At 42.0% G+C, this 26,416-nt stretch overlaps 1 protein-coding gene across 1 annotated transcript in view; it reads right to left on the reverse strand.

The window, feature by feature from the left end:
- Nucleotides 1–26,416, reverse strand: part of CACNA2D3 (calcium voltage-gated channel auxiliary subunit alpha2delta 3) — a 2,522,256-nt gene that overhangs the window by 1,075,989 nt on the left and 1,419,851 nt on the right. Inside the window, exon 14 of the mRNA XM_078662383.1 lies at nucleotides 11,408–11,425. Coding sequence (XP_078518509.1) covers nucleotides 11,408–11,425 — 18 coding nt within the window. The remainder of the gene's footprint in view (nucleotides 1–11,407; nucleotides 11,426–26,416) is intronic.

Here is a 26,416-nt window from a genome sequence, read left to right on the forward strand (position 1 = left end):
CTCATGGAGACAAATGGACACAGTGATGTCCAAGATCTTATTATTCTGTCCAGTCTTTTATAATGGTGATTGTATCTCAATGAGCTACAGCCCGTGTCTGTGTTTAAAATCTTCCTCACATACGCAGTTTTAAGAAAACAGTCTGAACTGTGCTTACTTCGAGACTCAATTTTAATAATCTTATTAAGGTAATTTGCACTATTTGTTGATATTCATGGTGAAAGGGCCTTCTTCCCTACCCGCCCTAGACAGTGAGGCAGCTGTGGTGAACAAAAACATAGACTATACTAATATTCTGGGATTATTAATGTGAAACATCCACTACTTATAAAGGTTGGAGCATGATGCATATATGTAGGTATCTGCTTAATATACTTAATATATAACCCTGGGCGTAGTTCGCATAGTAGCGCTACGCGTAGCTACGCAAAGTGCACTTCGCACTACCCAAGCTACGCGTACTGCGTAGTGCACTGTGCAAAATGCTGTTCGCACTGATTGCACAGTGCCGGATGCTTGTCCGCACTGTGCAATCATTGCAAACAGCATCTTGCACAGTGAAAGCAGTCGTTTTCTACCGCTAGAGTAGATTTGCACTCAAGGGGCAGCTTTCTCAACGCGGACTGGTAGTTTCTCATCTCGAGCGGTCAGAAGCATACGCCACCACTTGCAATGAGAAACCTGACCTCCCCGCATTGGTGTTGCTGATCGCGAACAAGGAAAAAGTCTTGCCGGGATGTTATTTTGCTCGCTCGCGGTCGCCAACTTGACGTTGAGGGCCGCGAGCAAGCAAAAAATGCCCGCTACGCGTTTTTGCACTGAGCTACGTAAAATTGTTGATGAGGTCATCACTGTTAGTTAAATAGTTTCACTTTTGTTTTAATGTACATGGCTTTTCTCATTGTACTGGTTTAAAAAAAATGTTTTACATGGACTTATTCTTAAACTGTGTCCTATGCAAGAACATTTACTCATTCTCCTAAGTGTAACAATTTATGTTATTCTTCATATAGTACCGTACACTGCACTGGTGAAATAATATAACAATACCATATTTGTGATCTTCTTATTCCGGACTCAATGAAATGAGGCAATGGAAGGTGCCAGTATGTCTGTGTTTATGGAAAAAGTGTAGTTCACCAAAAATGGTATGACTGCTCGGATAAACTCAGTCCACTGTTACATGTTTTACATAGCCTTAGGTGATGATTGCTATATGTTATTACCTTCAATGCTTAACTATGCAGGGCATGGTTCTATTCAAACCTGAACACACATTTTAGACCAATGTCGATGTCACTGGAGGGAGCCCCATCGTTGCCTGCCATTCACAATAATACGCAGAAGGGGGTCATTCCTCCAATCAACCTAGTCTCCATGTTAATCCTTTTTACTGTCTCAACCAAGCACGCTCATCAATAAGGTAGTCTTGCACAACTTTACCACAATCCCAGCCAATCAAAACTATTATATGTCTATCATCCGTCTTCATCTCAAACCCATGTGATCCCTGACAGTGGTTCTATATATATGTTTAAAAGGACCGTTTATAAAGAATAGCTTAATTGAATCAACTATGTAGAGGGGTGGTTTCCCAAAAACAGGAAAATATCCGTATTCCCTGCATGTTTTCTCTACCAAGCTTTTCCATAAGCACTGCCGCCTAACAGTGCATGTAACATGTGTTAAATAGGTATTTGCAACACTTTCTGCACAGTATAATACCAATGTATATCATGATGAGCAAATGGCACGGTATAGTATTACGTGCATTTAAATGAAAAATGCATCGTCAGATCACTTTTGTTATGCAGGGAAAAATGGCAGCTCCAAACATTTGCAATAACCCATCACAGCAGAGCATCTGACTAAAGTCTGCATAGAGATTCATATGAGTATATTATAGTCATAGGCCATATAGTCATAATCTATAGGCCCATGCGCATGCAGAGAGACACAGGAAAAAGCAGCTGGGGAAAGTGGAAGAGGTGCACATTTACAGAGTGTGAAAGAGCAAGAGAAGGGGCGCAAAAGATAGCGAAGGATAGTATGAGGGAAAACTGAGGGACAGGGTAAGCGTGAGGGAGCAGGAAGGAGTATAGACTAAAAGGCATGCAAAGAGTATGCGAGAAAATTGAGACATAGTGGGCTGTATTACACAAAAGGCACATTTTCACTGTTTGCACTGGGCGCACCTTTTAAAAGGTGAGCCCAGAGGAAACAGTGAAAATGCGCCGTATTATGATGAATGTGCTGCTCCTAAGGCAGCCACAAACTCACGCTGCCCCCAGGGCAGTGCATTCAGGTGAAAAATGGAGGGGCTGCCTTAAATCCGTTCCGTGTATTCACAGTGACCCTTGACCCGGTCACTCCACTACAGCACGGCCCCCGTGTGCCCGGATTCTGCTGCCGCTGCCTGCTTGGCCCTCTTGCTGCCGTCTCTCCTCAGGGTCCCTGCTCTCCAGGCTTGCCCTCACTCTCCAGGCTTGCCCAGGCTTGCCCTCGCTCTCCAGGCTTGCCCAGGCTTGCCCTCGCTCTCCCCCGCTCCGCTTTCCCGCTCTTTCCAACCCCCCCTCTGCTCCCCGCTGCTGCTCTCCTGCGGCCCCGCCCCCTTCTCCTGTCTCCCTCTCCCCATTCGCCGCCCCGCTCCCGCCACCCAGCTGCTCCTCCCTCCCACTTTGCCATAAATGGCGGGGACCGCGCGTACGCGCAGCAGCCAGGCGCAGCGGGTGCGCCGATTCCGTGCCAAAGGCAAGCCCGTCCACGCCCGTCCACGCCTGGACCGTGCCCAGCACCAGAACCCCTGGACCCCGCCAGAGCCAGCCAACCCGAATGAGCTACGACGCCGCCACCCTCCACGCACTAAACACCGGCCGACATCCAGCCTGCTACCAAGCCACCCCGAAACGCACCTACGGAGCCTTCACCTGCCATGCCTGCTCCTTCACCTGCACTCGGTCCTGCACTGCGCCAGCCAAAACAGCTGCCAACAACAACCACCTCAAGTGCATCCTGCTCAACACCCGCTCCATCCACAGGCACGCCGTCGAACAATGGGACCTCCTGGACAAAACGGCACCAGACGTCGCCTTCTTCACGGAAACCTGGATGAACGCCTCCTCAGCCCCCGACATCGCCATTGCCATACCGGACGGCTACAAGATCATCCGGAGGGACCGCGTCAACCAGACCGGAGGAGGCATCGCCATCGCCCACAGAAACACTATCCGCATCACGACCAACACCGACGACACCCTCGCCACCGCAGAGCACCTGCACTTCCAGATGCACACTGACCCCAAGACCACCCTCAGAGGAACCCTCATCTACAGACCCCCGGGACCACGCTCACACTTCAGCGAGGCCTTCGCAGACTTCATCAGCCCGCTCGCCCTCGCCTCCCCCGACTACATTCTCCTAGGAGACCTCAACTTCCACCTGGAGAACGACCAGCACAACAACACCACCGCCCTACTAGACAACCTCGCCAACCTCGGATTCAAGCAACTGGTCAACACCCCCACCCATTATGCTGGCCACACGCTCGACCCCGTCTTCTCCTCCAGCAACCACATCTCCTTCAGCCACACCACCGAGCTCCACTGGACCGACCACAGCTGCGTACACTTCAACTTCAGGAAAACAACGACCCACCACCGCCCTCAACAAACCCCCCGAAGATGCTGGAGCAAGATCACCACCGACCAACTCACCACCTCCTTGAGCCTAAACCCTCCCACCAACACCATGGACCCCAACGAAGGAGCCCGCAACCTCACACGACACAGCCACATCTCCGCCCACCTGAGGGGCCTGCACTGGCTCCCCATCAGCAAGAGGATCACGTTCAGACTCCTCACCCACGCACACAAGGCTCTCCACGACTTGGGCCCCGAATACCTCAACAACGCCTCACGTTCTACACGCCAACCCGCCAGCTCCGCTCCACCAGCCTCGCCCTCGCCACCGTCCCACGGATCCGCAGAACCACCACAGGAGGAAGATCCTTCACCTACCTGGCAGCCAAGACCTGGAACACCCTCCCCACCCACCTACCACTCACAAAGGACGTTCTCTCCTTCAGGAAGCAACCCAAGACCTGGCTTTTGCGAGCAGTAGCAGCCCCCCCCCCCCCGCAGCGTCTTGAGACCCTAGCGGGTGAGTAGCACGCTTTACAAATGTTCTTGATTGATTGATTGATTGATTGACAGTGCAGATGGCAACCCGCCTGCACTTTGAAGTGGGTTTAGACGGGTAAACAACCATTACAACGCAACTTTTACAACGGACTACTTTTACAACGCAACTTTTACAACGCAGGATCCATTACAACGAACTACCATTACAACGCATTTTTTTACAACGCAATACCTTTACAACGCATACCATTACAACGTAAGTATTGGTAAGTATATAATTATAGTAAAAATGTTTTATTGTTGGGTTTTTGGGTAAAGGGGTATTTTTAGGGTTCAGGGCTAGGTTTGGGTTTTGGGTAAAGGGGTATTTTTAGGGTTCAGGGCTAGGTTTTGGTTTTTGGGTAAAGGGGTCTTTTTAGGGTTCAGGGCTAGGTTTGGGTTTTTGGGTAAAGGGGTATTTTTAGGGTTCAGGGCTAGGTTTGGGTTTTTGGGTAAAGGGGTATTTTTAGGGTTCAGGGCTAGGTTTGGGTTTTTGGGTAAAGGGGTAATTTTAGGGTTCAGGGCTAAGTTTGGGTTTTTGGGTAAAGGGGTATTTTTATGGTTCAGGGCTAGGTTTGGGTTTTTGGGTAAAGGGGTATTTTTATGGTTCAGGGCTAGGTTTGGGTTTTTGGGTAAAGGGGTATTTTTAGGGTTCAGGGCTAGGTTTGGGTTTTTGGGTAAAGGGGTATTTTTAGGGTTCAGGGCCAGGTTTGGGTTTTTTGATAAAGGGGTATTTTTAGGGTTCAGGGCTAGGTTTGGGTTTTGGGGTACAGGGGTATTTTTAGGGTTCAGGGCTAGGTTTGGGTTTTTGGGTAAAGGGGTATTTTTAGGGTTCATGGCTAGGTTTGGGTTTTTGGGTAAAGGGGTATTTTTAGGGTTCAGGGCCAGGTTTGGGTTTTTGGATAAAGGGATATTTTTAGGGTTCAGGGCTAGGTTTGGGTTTTGGGGTACAGGGGTACAGGGTAAAAATAAATTAAAAATAATATTAAATTAAAATAAATTAAATTAATTTTAATTAATTACATTAAAAAAAATATTATATACTTACCAATTTGGGGTACAGGGGTACAGGGTAAAAATAATTACTTACCAATACTTACGTTGTAATGGTATGCGTTGTAAAAGTATTGCGTTGTAAAAAAATGCGTTGTAATGGTAGTTCGTTGTAATGGTTCCTGCGTTGTAAAAATTGAGTGGTAAAGGTAGGTGTTGTAAATGTATGCGTGGTAACGTCATACATCCGTTTAGACGTCCCCATGTGGGTAGGTGCAGTGAGTGACTGCACCAGCCTGCAAGGGGCTGTCGGGGGGGGGAGCTTCTTTGCCTCTGTGCCCGTGTCTGTAATACGGCGCGGGTGCAGAGGCAAAGGGATTCCCTCATTTGCATGGGGCATACCACCATGCTAATAAGGGAAGGCCCTCTGAAGATAGAGCTGGCACTTTATGTGCACCACAATATCGGTATTACAGAAGGCCGCACAAGCGTCTGTGGCCCCTTCTGTAATAGCAAAGTGCTCCAGGGGCACGCAAAGTGGTTGCAAACGCCTGTTGCGCCCCCGTGGCACTTCTATAATATGGCCCATGAATTGGAGAAAGGAAAAAAAGCAGGGTGAAAGACTGAAACGGGCAGACAAAGTAGGAAAAACGACGGTGAAAGAGGGAGAGAGAGAAAAAATTATAAACTGAGAAAACAGAGTGAAAGGAAAAATAAAGATCAGAACGAATGGGAAATTAAGAAAGAGATAAAAAAGATAGAGCTCAAGATAAAAAGGAAGTGAAATAACAACGTAAAGCTTATGTGCACTTTAATAGGACCTTTTTCTTGCTCTCCTGTCCTGGAATCTATTCGAGCTCCATTAATTTCTGCAGACTGGCTCAGTGACAGTTAATACAAAACGTCGACGTGCACAAGGTGAATGAGGTACTGTAAGATCCATCAGCTTCAGTTGTTTGGACGTAAAAGCATAAAACTAAAGGAAGTACACCAGTTCACTTACTCGGACAACCAACAAGAGAGAGAAGCAAAATGATGTGGCATTGGGATGCTTGGAAAAACACCTTCAAACCAGACACTATATAATATGTATATTTAAATGAAATAAAATCCGTTCAAGACGAAACCCGAGAAAGTGTCAGTGTAGTTATTAAAGAAAAACCCACTGTTAAAATACCGCAGAGAAAGTTCTCTGGAGGTGCCCTAAATCTATAACCCTATGCATCTCTGCTTCCCCGTGAAGGGGAAGCAGCAGTAAACATTCCGGCAGGAGACGAATCGCAAAGCGTGAGCCCCGCTGCGTTCATTTAAAAGGGCAAGTATCTCTAATGCTGCAATTGGCGGAGGCTCTCTGGTGGATTGTTAAATGGAATTACTCCGCGGAGCTGTGGGGCCCTCCGAGCATCCTGTGATTTTGCGCGGTATGGAAATCACGATTTCGAGGTCAAACGGGCGATTAAAAGTGTTATTTCTTGGCAGAAGTTTTTAAACTGTTCTGCAGTGTTTCACATAAAGAAGGCAGCGTTCTTCGGTAAGACTCACCGTTTTATGCCTTTAGTTCACACTGTCAAAATTAGAAAACTGAGTTAGCACCTACATTCAGCTATAATGTGGGTTATTCATGATAGCACCCAGTTTTATGGTATGTTGTCACATTTCTGACAATATATCTTATTGTCATATCTGCATTCATTCATATTCATTTATGTTTTCTGGGAAAAGCTGAGTTTCAACTAGTATGTTTCCACATTAAATTAACCAAAAATTGACACACAAACTTGTAGGTTTCAGAGCAGCAAGCAGCCCTATGTAACCAGGGCCGGACTGGCCGTAGCGGGCACCGGGCAATCCCCCGGTGCGCTGCACGGGTGGGGGGGGCCGGTTTTGGGCCCCTGGGGGCCATTTTTGTTACAGGACCGTTTTTGCAGCATAGCTGCAAAATCGGCCCTATAACCAAATAGGCCGAAAAACGGCCCTGGCAAAGAGCTCGGTGGCACCCACAACCCCCGGGGTGGGGGGGGCGGCCGAGCACTTTGCCAGGGCCAGTTTTGGTTCCCAGTCCGGCCCTGTATGTAACACAATACACCCAGCTGAAAACATTAGCATTATACATTTTACACTATTGCAGCTGTTTTAGCTTCATAAGGAAATCTGGTAATTCTTTTATTTTCCCAAAAGCAGTAAATCTGTACATCTACTGGCCTGGCACTTATGATTTGTACATCTACTGGCCTGGCACTTATGATTTACTACAGTGGGCAGTGGAGGCTCCTCCGCAATGGTGGAGGAATGTCTGCCTCACTGCCTGGCTCAGAGCCAGCAAATGTAAAATGAAACGATGTTCTTGCATCGTTTTATTTTACATTTGCAGGCTCTTGGCCAGTGGCGTTAGAAGGGGCGGGGCTTAGGCAGGGGAGGGGTGAAGAGCAGCCTTGGTCGGTAGGGGAGTACCTGCCGGGGCGGTGACGTGGGGAGGGGGAGGGGCAGGGTGGGGGTTAGTAATGTATGGATAATGGAGGTTTGCAGGTAAGTAAATATTTAAATGAATCGAACTAATTTTGTTGCGCGCACTGCATCCCCAAATGCAATGCAGTGCGCGCAACAAAATTCGTAGCAGGTACTCCCCTACCGACCGCGGCTGGTTAAGAGGAGTGCTACTAGTACTCCCCACACTAAGCGCGCATATGTGTTTTAGCCGGCCGTTTCAGGCCGATCAAAAGACATATACACACTTTTTTCTCCAGCCAGCTGCATTGTGCTGCCGGGCTAGAGAAACCCCACATACTCCCTTGTCTGAGCAGGGTGTCTTTCTTGCCTGCTCAGACCAATCCTCATGCTGCTCTGCAGCACGGAGATTGGATAGGAGTCTGGGCCCCAGTGGCTGCTGGGACCCTGGAAGTGGAAAGGTAGCGAACCCAATGCTGGAGACGGCCACGGCAGCAAAAGGTACTTTTTTAAAAAAAAATATTGCAATCCCTCCCAACCTCCCCACCACCTTTTGCTTATGGCAGCCGCAGCTGACAGTGGGAGCCACATGAATACCAATTTTGTCCAATTTTCTATTTTCCAAAATAAAAGCAAACAATAATCTGCTGTTTTCTGTGCTCATGTGTGCATGTCTAAAACATTGGAAAACTGGGGGCCCTATTTAAAATCCAGCGCAACAGCATGATGCTAAATTCATGGAGACAAAGTTTACATGATGACGCCTTTGTTTTCACTGATGAGCATCATGCATGGGTCTCAGAGACATACCTAGAAGAACCTACTGCACCAAAAACACTTAAGTACACCTGGCATAAATACTTTGCAGAGTGGATTAATCTAACAAGCACCTATTTAATACAACCATTATTACACCTATTGTAACTGAAATAGCAAGTTATAATCTGTTGAAACACTAGTAGCAGAAGTTAATTGTAAGGATTTCTACTGAGACATTTGGAATATTATGCAATCTCTTTATAGTATGCCCTCCTGATCAGCAGAAAAGTAAACATCTCCTCCCTGCACTGGGACCAAACCCCCATAAGCTAAGAAAGACTATGAGAACTCTTGAGCTATTTAGTGTCCTATCGTTTTCAGGCTCTTCATTAAGTCAGGGAGGTAACCATTTGTTTAAATGAAATTTAAAGTCTACTTAATGATAATGCCCATAAAAGTAATTTCTGTTATCACCTGTTCACTGGTAAAACCCTACAATAACTTATCTTCTATGTTGTTGATAAAATTACAACATCCATTTCCATGCTCCTCGATAAAAATGACTACTTTCACTTATAAATATTAATTCAATTTGGGCACTATCAACACATTTTATCGTACATCATAAGAATTCATTTTTGTTCTTTAATCAAATAAATATGATAAATCTATTGATATGTGCATGCAAATCATTGAAGTTTCACCTACAGGGTCAACAATGTACTGCATGTGACAGAGGAGACAACTGTTTTGCTATTTGACTACCTGATATAGCACCTTGCTGCAGGAAGCAATGATATTTCATTACATTTTGCTACGGTTCGCAGGTTTCAGGTGAAGTATTTGAGATTCCAAATTTATCATTGCACAGTCTGAGTTATTATATCCTAAATAGACAATTGTCTCATATAATCCAGCAAAAAAATTATCCTGATGTGAAAAGTGCAACCCATACCATTTGCTGAAATGCACACGTGTATGTTCATACAGTCCCATGATAAGAACTCTAACATCACATTGAACCTGACTAAAACATACAATGGATGCAAAGATGAAAATACATTTGATTATAAGGTGTGACATTTACAGACCTATTTCAGAAACATGTAAAGTATCCTCCTAAAATGTATGCTGAAACATTAAAATCGGACATTTACATGTTGAAAAAATCAAATGGCATTGTCTGACGCCATCACATTTCAATGAACCATATAGTAACATGTTATAAATAAATTCATTCATGTCCAGAGGATTGAATCCCAGAATAAATAAATGAATGCCAAGGATGACTGTCTAGCTTTTGGATAGCAGGCACTTAAGAAATTCATGATATTACTAAAATGGATCTAGCAGCAGCTTACTGAAAATATATGCCTGAATGAACTGTCAATAACTTGTAACCATGGATTTTGTTTTCTTGATGCCTTTAACCGGTTAAAATGACATAATGAAAATAAGTTCAAGGGCCAAGTGATTTGCGATTGCCCCAGAGCTTTAATAATTTGTCACAAACAGGATGGATATGCGTCTGATGTATTACAAATGCATTATATCCTGTGGCACTTGCAATAAAGGGGACGGGATATCCGTCACTTTTATGACAGAGTATCCCATACACCAAACTCTAAATCAGGCCCATTGTCTCTTATTGCTTGCTTAAATTCCAATGTTGAGATTTTATTCAAGAACCCTATTGGTAAAAAACCCAATTATTTCATGGAATGAATTATAATCTTATTTTTGGAGCACTCCTATGAACTATGCGTTTTGATATAGTGCTGTTTCTGGAATAATACAAAGAAAGAATATCATATATATACTAGAAAGCCTGACTTTATTCTCACTGTATTGTGTTGTACATGACATCATGTTACCAGGATCATTACAAATACAAATTTGGAAAATGAAAAGTCAGTGGTGACACATGGCTATGGCATGTTAGTTTAACGACATTGTGATTGAATGGGATGCATTTATTGTGTACTCATTTAGTATATTTTTATAATTCTTTACTGACACAGTTAGGGGCTGTACTTTAAAGAGATTTGCCTGTCTCTAGAATGGGTACACAATGCATCTTAGTCCTTAGTACAAGAATAATTTTGAAATATATTGTGGATCATTCAATGTTTGGACTGCATTATAGATTAATAAGCATCTCTATTATTTTGAAAATGTTGAGTAGCATCTGTTTCATAAAATATTCAAATTTATAAGTACAGAAAACTCTTTTGTGATGCACTAATTTATTCATTCCCAACTCATGATGCTCAAAGGTTGTGTGACTGTCAATTACAATAATAGAATCAAGGGCCCACCTCATAGAAATTTAACATGGTTATATTGAAAACAATATTAGTGTATTTAAGGTAAGATACAAATATTTTAAAACATTGACAAAACATCATTGCTACTCTGCACATGAAAATTGCTTTGAACAACATATAAATACATAAGTAACAGCACACCACTCATATCAAAACACAATTGAGACACATATATGGACCTCAATGAGCAGTTCATTAACAGGGGTTTTAACAAAGGATGACAAATTTCAGATCCATAGCAAAATCAACCTTAACCAGTATTATATTTATGAGCCACTGCACAATATTCTTTTGGGAAGACCATACTGTGTTTATAAAACCAAGTCCACAAACCCTTCAACAAAAATTGAAGAGTTTGTAAACCTTTAAAAAGGAACATTAGATTATGATAATTTTGCATTTTAGGTGCAAATGCATAGGTGGTATTGCCAATGCATTGACAATGAGAAAGCATTGGACTGAATCTTGTATATAGCTGTTTATAGGCTTCAAACAATGGAAAAATTCACACTATCTTTAAACGACTTATAAAAACTGGCAACGATACCAGTTGCAGCTTTCATTGAGTTGAACTGGGCAAGTCAAGTGACATGATGGACCATTTCATGTCTTGCCGCTGTATCAAATTTGTAACATGGTACACATGCATCAATGCATCAACCTTGATTTCTTGGAACGAGAAACAGTTCATTGAAAAGTGTTTACCTTTTGAGCCTGAGGTAGCTGAAACAAAACAAAAAAAAACAGAAAGGAAAATCAATTATTATATTTAAATATATGTTAAATGTGAAACCTATTTTATGTGTTTTGATTCATTATATTATCTTGATTTGAACTCCCACTTCGTACATTTACTGACAGCAGAGTACAAGACTGTATGACAACAAAAGGTGTCAAAATAATGGGATGAAATACTTTTAACACAATATAGAGACAGGTGTGCTTTTTCATAACAATGCATCATTACCGTCTCTTCTTCATCAAAGAGATTTTCAAGCAAACACTAACTATACACCTGCAACTGCCTGTGGATGCAATGAATAAATCGAACCTAAACTCAAGAGGGGACAAAAATGTTCAGTTATTCTGAAACCTTTTAGCACCCATTATTGTACCTTATTCAGTCTAAAACCATACAGGCAGGTACAAGTACTGTAGTCTCATCATGAGGTCAAGTAGACATTTTGTGTAGTTTGGTGCTGATACACATCTAAAAGGTCTGCATTCATGCTAGATTTTCATGGCAACCACCTAAACATAAATGTCATGTATGTATGTGTATCTTATAATGATATTCTAAAAAACCTGAATATAATACCATCCTCTTGGGTCTACATTGAACATCCTGGGGGAGTGATTCAATTATGTCTGTAATTATTTAATACTTATGATAGGTCCAGGGGAGTTAGGTTCATGCTAAATCTTCAGATTAACAAATGAATTCTATTTAGAACAATTATTTAGAACCACTATGTATCAATTATACATTAATGTATCTGATAAGGGAATCCTGGATATCTGGCATAGATCTGGTCCTTCACATCCAAAGTTGAATACACCTTGCATATGGGTTCTCACCCATTCTAACTTCACATATCTCATGTTATTTTCTACGCAATATTGTGTCATAAGCTATGTTGCTTAAAATATTATTCATAAGAGCATTCAAAATGTTTCTTAATTTTTTTAAGTTCTGAAAAAATTATATTCTCAAGTTTTTTCCGGGACCCTCCATCATGATATTTCCTAGACAAGTTTGCATGTGAATGACAATGACATATATCAAGATATTTGATTTAATCAAAATATGAAAATCAACAAAACATGTTGAGTAGAGCTATAACATGATAACCACAAGGTAGGCAAGAATATTATGAAGAGCTGTACTCTGAATACAGGAGGAGTCAACTTATCTAATCTATGAAGGTAAAGACATCAGATAATTGTTAACATATCCAATTAAAGAATAATCTCGTTTTATCATTTTCAATGTGTCAGGAACACTACACTATTTTAGACCGAAGAGAAATTGAAAATAGATTTTGGATTTGAAATTGAAGAGTTTTGCATGTTGATGAAATTAACATTTTGTTAGGAACTGGTGATAAACAAACAATTCTATGTATAAGCACTGCTTGGTGTCATTATTGAAGCAATTGTGGTAAAACCTCTAGTCACTAGTTCTGATTATGACAAAGTCTTGGAACTTACATTTTATCAGATAATGCTTTAGTTATTTTCAAATTGAATTTTTGATGTTTTTACATTGAAGACAAATACATTTCCTATAATGTCAACATAATGCATCTTGACAATTACATTTGTAATGATATACAATTAGTTTGTCAATGTCATTGACATACGCTAGATTTCTATATGAATACATAATAGTAAATTGGGTTCTCAAACTGAATCATACGAAAGCTAATCCTCACTTTTGCATATCTGTAAAACAATTACACTTGGTACAGTGTACAAATAAATATAACACATTATTCTCATTTAGATTTATATTCCTTAGATAACTATTTAAAGAAGGAAATTAGAAAAGTTCAATTGCATACCGTTTATAGTACTGCAAAAAATATGCAAAAAAGAAAGATTCAATCAAAATACAATATTTTTTTCACAAAAACAGGCTATTCTTTCTGCATAGATACTAAGTGTAAGTAGAGGAAGATGTAAAAATAGATTTATTTATACAAAGGTTTCCTTTTACAGTGTTTTCTCTTACCTAATCTCTCGCCTTTAATTTGTATTGCAATCTCAGCTACCTATATTATATGCTGCCTGTAAATCTGTATTAATGGGTACACCCCATAGAAAAAAGCTACTTTTATTTCATGTTAATTGCTTCTGATTCGAAACATAAAGTGAATGTGAGTTTGCTGATGGCAACTGTAGTAGAACCCCACCCTGAAACGATATTTCACATTGTCAACTGTACAAGAGGTGAACACATACCTACAAGTAATTGTTGGCAGCGTGTAAGATTTCATTTTAAAGTGAAGGGTAAATGTTTGCTGAGACACTAGCCTACGATATGAGTGTGAGGAGAAAAGTGACTAGAAAAATATTAGCAGAGTTACATACATTGTTACAAATAACACCCACTTCATATATTGTCATTTGGTTTTGGCCTTTTTAGCAGGGTCAACTATAGTTTTTTTTTATTATTTTGCTGATCCTATCTGTGTTAGTATTAGGACTTTGTGCACTTTTTCACTGCTAACCAGTGGTAAAGTGCTTGTGCTCATTCTATAAAACATGGTACAACTGGAATGAACCTGATTGGTACATTTAATTTAGTTATAAGTCCCTAATAAATGGTACTACAATTGCCTAGGGCCTGTAAATTAGATGCTACTAGTGGACAGCAGAACTCTATGTGCCACCCACTAAAGTAACACTGTAAAATAGCCTTTTACTGCAGCCTGTAGTGCAGATTTTAACTGACATTTCAGTCTGGCAAAGTCAACCTTTTGCCAGATCTAAACTTAATACATATAGTCACCCATAAGGTAGGTCCTGAAAGGTCATAGTGCAAGGTGAATGGGATTTACAAAGGAGGGCATTTGTAATTTGGTTTTGCATATCAGTGAAAAACTCCTACAGGCCTGTCTCTCCCATTGACTAACACTGTGCTATCTTATTAGATTTAAGAAGTGATAACTTTGGATGGAGAGCACATATACATATGCTGCTTACACTCAGATGAATTGTAATTTAACATAATCTTTAATGGATGTGAAAGTCTGAACATGCCACTTTTAGAAAGTTGCCATTTTCTTGTCCTAACCATTTGAACTTTCTGCCAGTGACTTGGTCAGATGACTGCAAATGGCTCTGCTTCAAGACAGTAGCACACATGGGAGCTTAGGTGTGGATAAGATGGGCCGTCCTGACAGGATGACTGAAAAGGGCTGTGCTGAGTCTCATTTACACTTCAAATGACTTTGCCTCTTTCACACAAAAAGGAATCTGACAACCAAACTGCCCTGTCTTTTGTCACTGCAGACAGTTTGGAGCCTTGACAGGGGAAGATTGTCCCAGAACCAGATATGGGTGCAGGCCAGAGAGTCCCTCCACACAAAGGCTGGCACCAGGTATAAATATTCAAACTCCCGAGCCACTCTTCAGAACTCTCCTGAACTTGTGGAAGTTACAGAAGAAGGACTGCTCTGCTATCAGAGGATTGCCCTGCTGCCTAAATGATTACTTTGCTGTCTGAGATGAAAGACTGGACCTACTTGCCTTCAACCAAGGATAATCAGAGAGACTCCAAGAGTCAGTTGGTTAACCTCCTGTATGAGCTGCAGGTACACAACAAGCTTCAGGCCTCCCAGCAACACCCCAGCTGACCTGCTGCACTGGACCTACCTGGACCTGCAACTGGACCTGCTTCACCATGCTGCTGGCCTCTGCCTGGAGTGAGTCGCGGTCAACAAGTGGTGCCCCCCTCAGGTCCTGCACCTTTGGCTGGCATCAGAGTGCACTCCTACCTGCTTAACTGTGGGCTCTATCAAATCTGACAGCGCGACGCAGCTGAACGTAGGACTTCCGATCGCGGCCCTCACAGATCATGATCAGAACTGATGTTGAGTGACGCGAAGACTTGCTTCATCGAATAAGGTACACAACTGTCAGTGGGACTAACCTAGCCCCTGTATAAGTCCCACGCTCCATCGCAGTTGGCCTGAACTTGTAACTTTGTCATGATCTAGAGCAACCATATAAGCACAGTTGACTCTTTGTGCTTTCGGCACTATTTTTACTAAAAACTTTAAAAGTTAATATCCCCATTCCAATGCTTCGATATTTTTCAATCTGTTAGCATTTTATTTATTAACATTTGCTCTATTTTTCTAAATTGGTTTGCTATTTTCCTATGTTGTGTTTTTACGTTATGACTGTTTTGTGCTGCATAAATACTTTACACATTACATCTAACTTAAATCTGTCGGCATTTGTGTCAAGCTACCAAAGTGTTAAGCACAGAGTAATTTTATGACATTTTATGGGTCTCCCTAACAAGAATTGTGGTTATAATTTGAGTGGGGCGTTCACCCCTCCCAACTAATTGTCTAATTTCTTTAAATCCTACGCTCATCTAAATTTTATATTTGGCCTACCACATTCTAATTTTGGAGATGCAGGCTGAAGATACACTGCTTGGCCATGGTACGTGGACCAGCACTGATAAACTTTGACCATTCAGCCTTTCTTAGAAAACTAGGGCCATTAATATAATCAATGCGGCACACAAGGTGGACAAAAATGGGGTTGGTTTGGGGATTCATTAAGTCATTAATAACAGAATCTCATAGTCCAATGCAAGGGACCTGAGAAATTTGTAGGAATACCAACAGTTAGCGGAATTTTTACATCAAAAACAAGAGGATTACTTCTTGTACCACAAGCAGTGGGGGCAGGTTGAAATTAGATTATTTCCAAATTTTATACTGCTAACACCAGTCTATATATGTATAGATCGACTAAGTCCATTATTGTTGTTGTAGAGGTGTGGAACCCAACAGTGACATTATCCTTTATCTCTGGGAATGTAGGAAACTGAACTGTTACTGGACTAGTGTCTGGGAGGGAATGAAAATGGATCTGGGGATAGAGGCACACAACTTAGAGGCAATGTGTAAAGTGTTTCTGCAGTACAGAAACAGTAATAATCTGAACACACATGAAAATTAATTAAACCCCATCAGTAGAACCCGAATTCAGAATTTTCAATATTTTCTGAAGCAGGCTATCTTTAAGAAAATACTGGGCTGAGTTAGACAGTAGTCCCACTCGCTCAGCCACACATGGGTACACATAGACGTGAAAAATGGTCACATGGAAATATCCTAGAGCTTATCACCCCCAATATACAGCAGCAGATTTTATTTCAACTTGCTGTTATCACTCAAATCTATTTTACCAGAGCTTAAAGTAAGTGAGATCCACTCACAACAGAGCTTGAAAAAAGGTAGTCTAAATGAAAACAATATAACTGGTTCCAAAATTGTGTAAGAACCTAATTCTTCATTAGAGCGCTAACACATTTGGAGAATTGAACAAAAAAACATGATAGGGAAGATAATACAACATATCCTGAGTGGATAGAAGCTGCAAACGAGGTGCTATTTCTTTTTACGATCTCTTTTTAACATATTTTAACTCATTGCTGCTGTCTTTTGGCCTTAGAGGGATTTAAATAATAAGCATGGGGATCGTTTGCTTTCTGGTACTGCTGACTGCTGGAGAAAGAAGCCGGTCTCTACTACTCCCCGGTCCACCGCAGCACTTGCATTCTGTTTGAGTGGAGGGAGGGCTAACAGATTTTACCCTTTTCCGCCTTACCTGTTAGAGACGCCATTTTGGGAGGGCAGCGGTATAGTTGTTTTCCTACTCCACTTCCTTCCAGGATAAAACCAGAGAATTGCGCTCATGAGCAAAGTATAGAAGCTCCTAACAAGGTGCCATTTCTTTTTACGGTCTCTTTTTAACATATTTTAACTCATTGCTGATGTCTTTTGGGTCTTAGGGAGATATAAATAATAAGAGTGGGGATCTTTCACTTACTGGTATTGCTAACTGCTGGAGAAAGCAGCCGGTCTCTACTCCTCCCCGGTCGACCGCAGCACTCACATGCTGTTAAAGTAGAGGGAGGGCCATTTTGGGAGGGAAGAGGTATAGTTGTTTTCCTACACCACTTCCTTATGGGGAAAAAACGGATGATGGCGCCGCTGTGCAGTGTACGGGCTCAGTGGGCCCGCCAAAGGCAAGCCTGTCTGCGACCGTCCACACCCTGGACACCTGGATCATGCCCAGTGACAACCCCCTGGCTGTTTTTCCCCAGATCTCCCTCAGCAGCTGAAATCTACATGAGAAGTTTTACTAAACCTTATCACCACGAATGAGTCAGCTATATGTTCTCCATTGAGTCCTTTAGACTTGTCAGAATCAGCATTTATTGTCTGTCTTACTTGTAATAAAATCTTCCAAAACATGTGTTCACCTATGGAGGGTACTATTTGCAAAACCTCTGCCAATAGCATTGTTCCTCTAGCCGATGGCTCAACTTTGCTTAGTGCCCTTATTTATTCTAGATCATTAGTAAAACACCACATGGAGGTTTCAGTCTTGATCTCTAATCAGCATTTAAATCTGCCTTTTTGTTACAGAAACATGGGCAGATGATTTCTCAGGCCCTGAAATCATTGCTGCTACACCTGCTGGCTTCACTGTAATTCGTCTTGACAGACCTGTCAAAAGGGGCGGGGGCTTACGATGTTCTACAGAGAACATTTGCAAGATGTGTTCACCCTAGTCAGCATTGAAGGCACAGAGGCAGTAATCTTTAATATTGAGGTTTCAAAAAATCCCATCACTCAATGGCCTGCTAATTTTTTGCCCACCGGAGACTAAAGCTCTGTTTGTAGATAAAACCAGGCAAGTACTGGAACATGTCTACTGAAAAATGATTTTACAGTCTTGGGGGACTTCAATTTCTATTTGGAAAATTGGTCTGACACTGAAACAGAACATCTGACAAATACACTGTCAGGCCTCGGTCTAGCCCAGATAGTGGAGGGACCCACTCAGTACTGTTGGCCATCTGTTGAATGGAATCTTCACTAACCCCAACATTAATTTTACTCATACCTTGTCATTAACCTGGACAGATCATTATGCTGTAATGTGGAATCTAAAACTACATTACAATTCTCCCCCAAGGACTCAGATATGTCACCAGACATTTTGCGTGTGCAATACAATCTAAACATCTGATCTTGACTTTCAACTCTCTCACTCACTTATAATCAAGGAATGTAGTCCAGATCAGATGGCAGAGGATTATCATAACTGACTCCTTTCAGCCCTTAACATCACTGCTCCTGCCAGAAGCTTGAAAATGAATTATAGAAAGTTATCTCAGCCATGGTTCAATGACTAGCTCCAAAAATCAAACAAGAATGCCGGAGACAACAGCGCAAATGGCAGTCTAAATATATCAGAGAGGAAAGAGATAAGTACAAAGCCTGTCTAGGCAGCTACAATCAATCAATTTTAGATGCTAAAACCAAATATTATACATCACAGATAAACTCAGCTAACAATATTTCCAAAACCTTTTTCCAAACCATAAAAAAACTGACCACTCCGAGGGGAGCAGATACAGCAATCCTCGCTCAAGGCTATTGCATCTCCCTGGCCAGTATCTTTCAGGAAAAAGTTTTGAATATTTTTAACCATTTACCAACATCTGCTCATCAAACAGATCTATACATTCAAGCCATAAGCTAGCTAGCCATAGTCATTTTGGTACTCCTTCAGTGGCACAGATTATCAAATTCATTCCAAAGATCAAAGCAGGAACCCCTGCCGCCCCACGATTGTTCACATGGTCTCTGAAGTCATAGCACAACACCTTTCTGTTATTTTCTCCACCATGTTTAACATTGACATTTTCCCCACCATCTGGAAAGCAGTGTCAGTGCTTCCTCTCCTAAGGAAATCTACTCCTAATTCTCTAGATCCCAACAATTACCGACCCATTGAAAGACTTCCATTCCCTGCTAAATTAGCAGATTAAATTATGAATATCCAACTCTCCTCCTTTATGGTGGTTAATCATCTTTTAGATGACACGCAGTTCGGCTTTAGAGAAAACCACAGCACCGAATCCACTCTGCTTACAGCTACTGGGGAAATTAGATCATCTCTCGATATAGGAGGTAATACAGTCATGATCCTGCTGGACTTCACAGCAGCTTTCGATATGGTCAATCATGAATTATTAGTCAACCGTCTGTGTGATTTAGGGATTAGAGACTCAGCACTGGTGCTGTTTGAATCCTTTCCTTTAGGAAGCCAACAAGTGTTGTCACTTGGTACTTTTGACTCAGTGAGACTCAGAAACCTTTTTTCTTGCCCTGTGGGGTTCCTCATGGATCTGAATAGGAACTAAACGGTGATGGGAGGGTCCAAGGGGATGTTTACCGACCTTACACAGCTACAACCCCCAAACAAGACTGTTTACGAAAACACAAAGTAGCTGTGGTCACAAGAGATTAATAATAAAGACTAACTATGTACCTGACCAAAAGAAAGTGTTAAATTAAATACACATATTTAGAGAATATGTGTGAAACAAAATATGGCTACAGTGTGAAAAGGTATTATATGATTGTGGAAAAATACCCATCAGTTGTCGACCGGAACCGCCCTTGTCATCATTTGGGATCCTTCGCACAGGAAAGAATAGATGTTACAACCATTACAAGATGATTTTACTTCTGGTTGTACAATGTAAGTGTTCCAGTGTATTAAAGAAGGATATGGGTGTGTGGTGACAACTGTAAAGCAGTGCGTAAATAGTGAAGTGAAAGAAAGTGCTTAGAAATAGAATAAAATTGGAGAGAAAAGAGGACAAATAATTTTAATCGTTACCTCTCTACTTCCAAATCATGAAAAAACCAGTGCGAAATTGTAGTTCAACCAAATAGCTATTATGTGTGTTACTAGGTCAACATGTTTCTGCAGTCTAAACGACCCTAGTAGGTGTCTGCTGCATTCTTCAGGACCGATGTCACTACTGCTTAATAAGTGGTGAGAAATAATGGTAAAAAATAATTTCACCTGGGTTTCCTATGTGTATTCATTCTCCTATTTTGCAGGAGAGAAAAGCTCCACCTCACCTGGCTGCGGTGCAGGTAAATAGAGCACCGCTCGTCCAGTCGGTACTCCGGGCGTCCCTCTGGACCGTCTCGGGGAGGTGTTCCTCATGGATCTTCTCTGTCCCCCCTCTGTTTAATATTTACGTTACACTGCTTGATGCTTTGATTAATTCCTTTGGTCTGTTCTTGGCATTGCATGCAGATGATACACAAATCATAGTCTCACTGGCAAAAAATGAAAACAGTGCTGGTGATACGTTTAACACCTGTATGAGTGTAGTGAGTAGCTGGATGGCCAACAATTGCCTAAAGCTTAACTCCTCCAAAACAGAGGTTATTCAGTTCGGCCATAAACCAGCCATCTGGTTTTCTTACTGGTGGGCGTCCAATATGGGTATGGTACCCATGTCAAATTCCAAAGTTAAAAATATGAAGTTTCTCCTGGACAGTGAACTACAATACTAAGAACAAGTCAACCTGACTACTTCCTCCTCTTTTCATCAGCTCAGAATTGTAAAGAAAATTGAAACATTTCTTACGGCTGATCTATTGAAAGAAGTTCTATCGCGACTGGCTATTATAGCAGTCTCTACATCGCCCTTCCAAAACGTCCTCTTAAAAAACTGCAGACCATCCAAAAAGCAGCCGCACAATTTCTCCTAAGAATTCCCAAATATCAGTCAGCTAGGGCTTCTATTAGACAGTTTCACTGGCTCCCGGTCTGCCATCATATTACCTTTAAGGCTCTTTGTCTAGACTACAAAACCCTTCATGGAAATGCCCCAGCCTACTTCAAGAAAAGTTTTGTGCTGCATATTCCTGGCAGAATGTTGCACTCCTGCTAAGTTAATTTGGTGGGGGTTGCTTACTTCAAACGCGCTATTTGGGGGGGACTTCCTCAGGATCATAGCTCTTCATTGAAACCTCCTGCCACTTGAACTGAAAACAGCGCATTTACTCTCGGTTTTCAGGAAGAGCCTCAAAACCTGGTCATTTAACCAATGATCTTCTCGCTCTCAGCTCTCGTCTGCTCCCTTCTGATCTTAACAACACCAAGACGCCTCCGGATATTTGTGCACTTTATAAAATGTTTCATTCATTCATTCATTTATTCATTGATATAAGCAATATTATCTGAGAGGGAGGCTAATCTTAGATATTTGTTCATCAGGGTGAAGTCAGAGGGTCCTGAGGTGAAGTGAAATTCTAGGCCTCTTATATAATGGGTATATAATCATTCAAATAGAGTATTATACAATCTCCATTGAATGGGAATAGCTTATGAATAATGATAAATGTCTGACATGTAGAATAATGTCTGAAAGTTACCTGTGCCTAACCTAACTGTAGCAAATAAAGCTGATATGTTTTGCAAAATTGCTACGGTCACAAAAAGAAAGGCAGCCTTGGTTATTGCGGATTGTAAAACTAAAAAAACAATGTAACAACCATATAACTGTGAACAATAAAATGCGCGTCAATAACTGCAGGTTCCAAAACAATTACATATCAGTTTGGATATACTTCTGTATACACTGTAAAGTACACAAAAAACAACAGCCATTTTCAAGGCTATGACCTTTTCATCACTCAGTTCTTAGAAACTTCCACTGCTCTCACATTCATTCATTGGAGCTGAGAAATCTGCTATTTATTCATAAGATCTTGAAGGTCTCCGATATGATATTCCGCCACATCATCTTGATAGTTGTGACTACTTTCCAACCTGGTTAAACAATTGTGATTCTCACATTCTCGAAATTCCAATAGCAGCGGGTCTTGAAGTACTCATTTGCCATTGAAAAGTTGAATCTAGCCCCCATGACCCATAGATGTTTGTTTTAACTGAATTCAGCCAGTTTATACAAGAACAATCGTCCACTTGCTGTGCTCAGCTGAAGTTCCTTTCACACCATTTAACATATACTGTTATTGTATTAGGTTTTTTCTCCCAGTAGCTCCACAAATTTATTAGACAAATATCCTGTCACTAGTGCTGTCTTCATCTAAGAATGCTTCTGTTATTTCAGGTGGTGGTCAATTATTTCTTTATTCTCATTGTGCTTTTTGTTTTATTAAGTTGACTTCTGTCATGTTAACTACAACACTCTAATACTTTTTTGCAAATCTTTAGTCGAATTGCTCATTTACAAAAGGTTCTAACTTCGTTCTTTTCTCTTATGTCGAGGAGAAATTAGTCGCTCCTTGTTTAATTGTTTAATTCATAACAGTTATGATATACTTCAAAGAGCCCCTATTGTATTCTTTCTCAAAGGGTTCCGATGACTTTGACCCACCTTTAAAAGTGAATCACACTGGACATATTCTCAGAAATATTTCCACACTTCGAATTCACTGAAGTGTAATGTCATGTGAGAGTGAACATGATACAGCCTCATATGCAGATATTTTACACTTTTAGATGACTTTTGTAACTCCAGAAAAACCCCCAGATGGCCCTATTATAAGATGTTGAAAGTTAAGGAAAGGATGTACTTGCTAAAGCCAGGGACAGGTTCCCTGTAGATGTTGAGGGCACCCTCTGACGTAAATATTTTGAGCATTGACAAACATCCCTAATGCATTATCTTACCTTAAAGGCATGCATAGACGTACAAAAAAAAAAGGATAGAATACATCGGAATTCAGGGTAAGACAGTGCCCAAATTCCCCCTTATTTTAAACTGGGCAGGGGAAGAGAACACTATGGTGAAACAAAAAAATGGAAGTGCACATGTCCCCTTTTAGCAAATCTACCGCTTCTCCAATCATCAGCCACACTGTATAAGGAAAATCGTTGTCAACTGTGATTTTCAAGTATGGCAATTGGAATTTTGCGTGAATCGTAAATGATGAGTAAATCTACAAAAAGTAACTGAACTTAGTAGTCCTACTTATTTCCTTAACAGTGGTGTGACTTGTTTTTAACCTATATTAATTTATTTGCTGCTGTATGTTTGTCATTCCATCTGGAATGTGCATCTATTTAATGCTTTATTAATAAATGGCTCAACGGCATTGAAGTGCTTTCTGTAACTGAAAGCTGAAATTAATTCTTGCCATTATCATTCAATAAACAATTAACTGAAAGTTGCTGATTAGTTCAATGGTGATTACATAACTATTTAATATCAAATTCAATTAAGTTTAAAATGATCTAGATTAACATGAGTGTTATTGTAACTTGAAGCATTATTCATTAAAGGGATACAAATGTTAAATAACGCTAAACGTCTTGCTTTTAGAAATAATTTAATTATCAGTTTAGTATGGTTATTAATAAATAATATTTATATCTTCTAAGTAACTCTAATCAATCAATCTGAATTATGTAGAATTGGAGACACAGATGAATATCTATCCAGCTGAATCGTGATAAACATTACGTTTAAGCTGAAAGAAAAGTGTTCATTTTTGTTGCCCATGGTCCAACTCTAAAAGGGTGAAATAATTCAACACAAATTACCAATGCACAAGAGCTTGGATTTTAATTGTTACTTCTCGATTCTTTCTTTTGTTTTGAATTTCTTTCATATATTTGTTTGAGTAAACCAGGGCTTCAAAACACTCCATGTAAGACTAATGTTAAATGATGTATATCAGGGACATTTAGTACAATAAAAATGCCTGTCTGAAAATATTAGATTACCGATGGTGACAAACTTGCTTCGGTGTCCCTGTCATGCACACTTAGGGACTGATTCACAAAGTGTTTGACGTCATTACCTGAATTTAACCACACACAACATTCTAATTTAGGAAGACTATATTAACATTAAGAATGTACTTATACACTCTTAGTCCCTGCTTGCTGCTTTGGATTTTCTGCATTGCAAATGGGGAGCTATGAGCATACCGGGAAATGTACAACAACATTTTGGTGCAAACTCAACACAAATTGGAGGCGTGTGTCTATAATGCAAACATGTCCACATTTGTTTGTAAATCTGACAGTATTCTATAGCACGTATAGGCTTTAAAATAATACTGTTTCGGGAGGAGCTTAGCGCGCACCCAAGATGGTCGCGTGAGCTCTGGGCTCCCGGACCTTCGCCACCTCCACCGACTATCCTGTACCCTATCCTGACTTAGAGGACCGGTTATTATTGGCACGTCCCTGCTGATCGTTTATCCGTTTTCGGACTTCGATTCGGACTTCGGGAGCCGAAGATATGGACTCTCGAACTTTTCCGGCCTGCTCCATGGTGCTGCCCCTGGTTCGGTTTCTCTGCCAGCCGGACAGTAATTGTATAATAACGTATCATGCGAGCCTCCCTTGCCCGGTCATCTACTTTCAGTTTCGTTTCTTGGGCTTAGACCTATCTGACTTTGTCTCGCTCGCCTTGGCTTGCTGCTTTCGACCTACCCACGCCTCAACAACTGGCGACTCGGCCTCCTGTTACTCTTCACCTGGTAATAGGTCCCCATCTTATTTTCCACATTGCAGCGGGCGCATCGAGTCTAGCCATTTTTACTAGGTCTCAAACTACCCTTCGGGGCGCACGAACTAAGATGGCCGCCAAGCCTGAGGGTGAGAAACACAAGACCAGACCAGCAATGCAAGGGGGCTCCGTGCAATCGAATGTCATGGACAGGTATACCCTCGCTAAGGGCTCTCCGGGCGGATCAACTAAATCTCCGGCCAACATTGGGGAAGAATCCCCGATGGATGAAGATCTGTCGTTGCGGGACGTCATGGGTGCCATTGCCGGGATGAAGGCCACACTGGGTCAACAGTATGATGCCCTGGCCCACAAGTTGGATACGGTCGCTATCGACGTTACCCTGATCAGGGCTGATCTTGCGAAAACCAATGAAAGGGTCAAATCCCTCGATCTAAAGACGTCTAGCCTTGTTACTGACGTCGCCGATTTACAGGCAGAGGTTGGTAATTTGCGCGCCGCCCGTGACTATCTCACTCGACGCTTGGACGATTTTGAGGGCCGAGCGAGACGGAACAACGTCCGTTTGGTTGGTGTCCCGGAGACATCGGAAGCATCCTCGGTGGACCTGCTGGTGGAAGATCTGGTCCTGAATCACCTGGCACCCAAGGGCCTCAGCAAGTTTTTTGCTGTAGAACGTGCACACAGGATCCCGGGTGGCCCGCCTAAGCAGGGAGCCACTCCGCGTCCCATCATTGCTCGTATCTTTAACTTTCGGGACAGGGATGTGATCCTGCAAGCGTCACGCCTCTCTGGTCCTACAGCTTATGAGAACACTACTGTCAGCTTCTACCTGGACTTTACCCAGCAGGTTCAGAAACAGCGACTGGGGTTCCAGGGGGTGAAAAAGAGGCTGAGGACTAGAGACATGAAATATGCTATGCTTTTCCCGGCCCGGCTATGTGTGGTGTACAATGAACAAACATTTTTCTTTGATCATCCAGGGGCGGCAAGTGACTGGCTGGATACGCTGCCTCCGGGACCAGATCATCCTGCACACTCTGGACACTCCGGTGGAGCCGAGGGTGGCCCGGTGGAGCTGGAATAGGGGTCGGAATCGGCTCCCGGTCCGTTGTATTGACTTTCGGCTGTGGTCTGGTGTTATACCACTATTGCTTGCTAATGTGCTATCTTATTGGGGTGTGAGCGGAGGGGTGGGTGAGTCTTCCTCCTCTGGGGTTCTTCTCGTAGAATAGTTGAATGTTAGGGCGACAGGCACACTGAAAGTTGGGGTGGCTTTTGAGTCTTACGCAGGGGTGCGGGGTGGGGGGTGTGTTGTACGGGGTCTTTTGGGGGGTTGGGGGTTGTGGTTTACGTTTCATTGTTTTCTTCAAGGCATAGTATCGATGATCTCCTGCTGTACAGTGTCGCATCGGGTGTGGGGTGGGGATGGGGCTGATCTTTGGGATGGGGGTAGGGGACTTAAGTTACTGTGTTGGAACGTTAATGGGTTGGGGGATAGGATCAAGCGGGGCGTGGTGTTGCAGTTGTTGCAACGTTTGTCCCCTGATGTGGTTTTGCTTCAGGAGACGCACTTGCTTGGCAATACGTGCCATGCCATGACTAGGCGTGGCTATCGTCTCATGGCGCACTCA

This window comes from Lissotriton helveticus, chromosome 9 (assembly GCF_964261635.1).
Source record: "Lissotriton helveticus chromosome 9, aLisHel1.1, whole genome shotgun sequence".
Classification (NCBI taxonomy): Eukaryota; Metazoa; Chordata; class Amphibia; order Caudata; family Salamandridae; genus Lissotriton; species Lissotriton helveticus.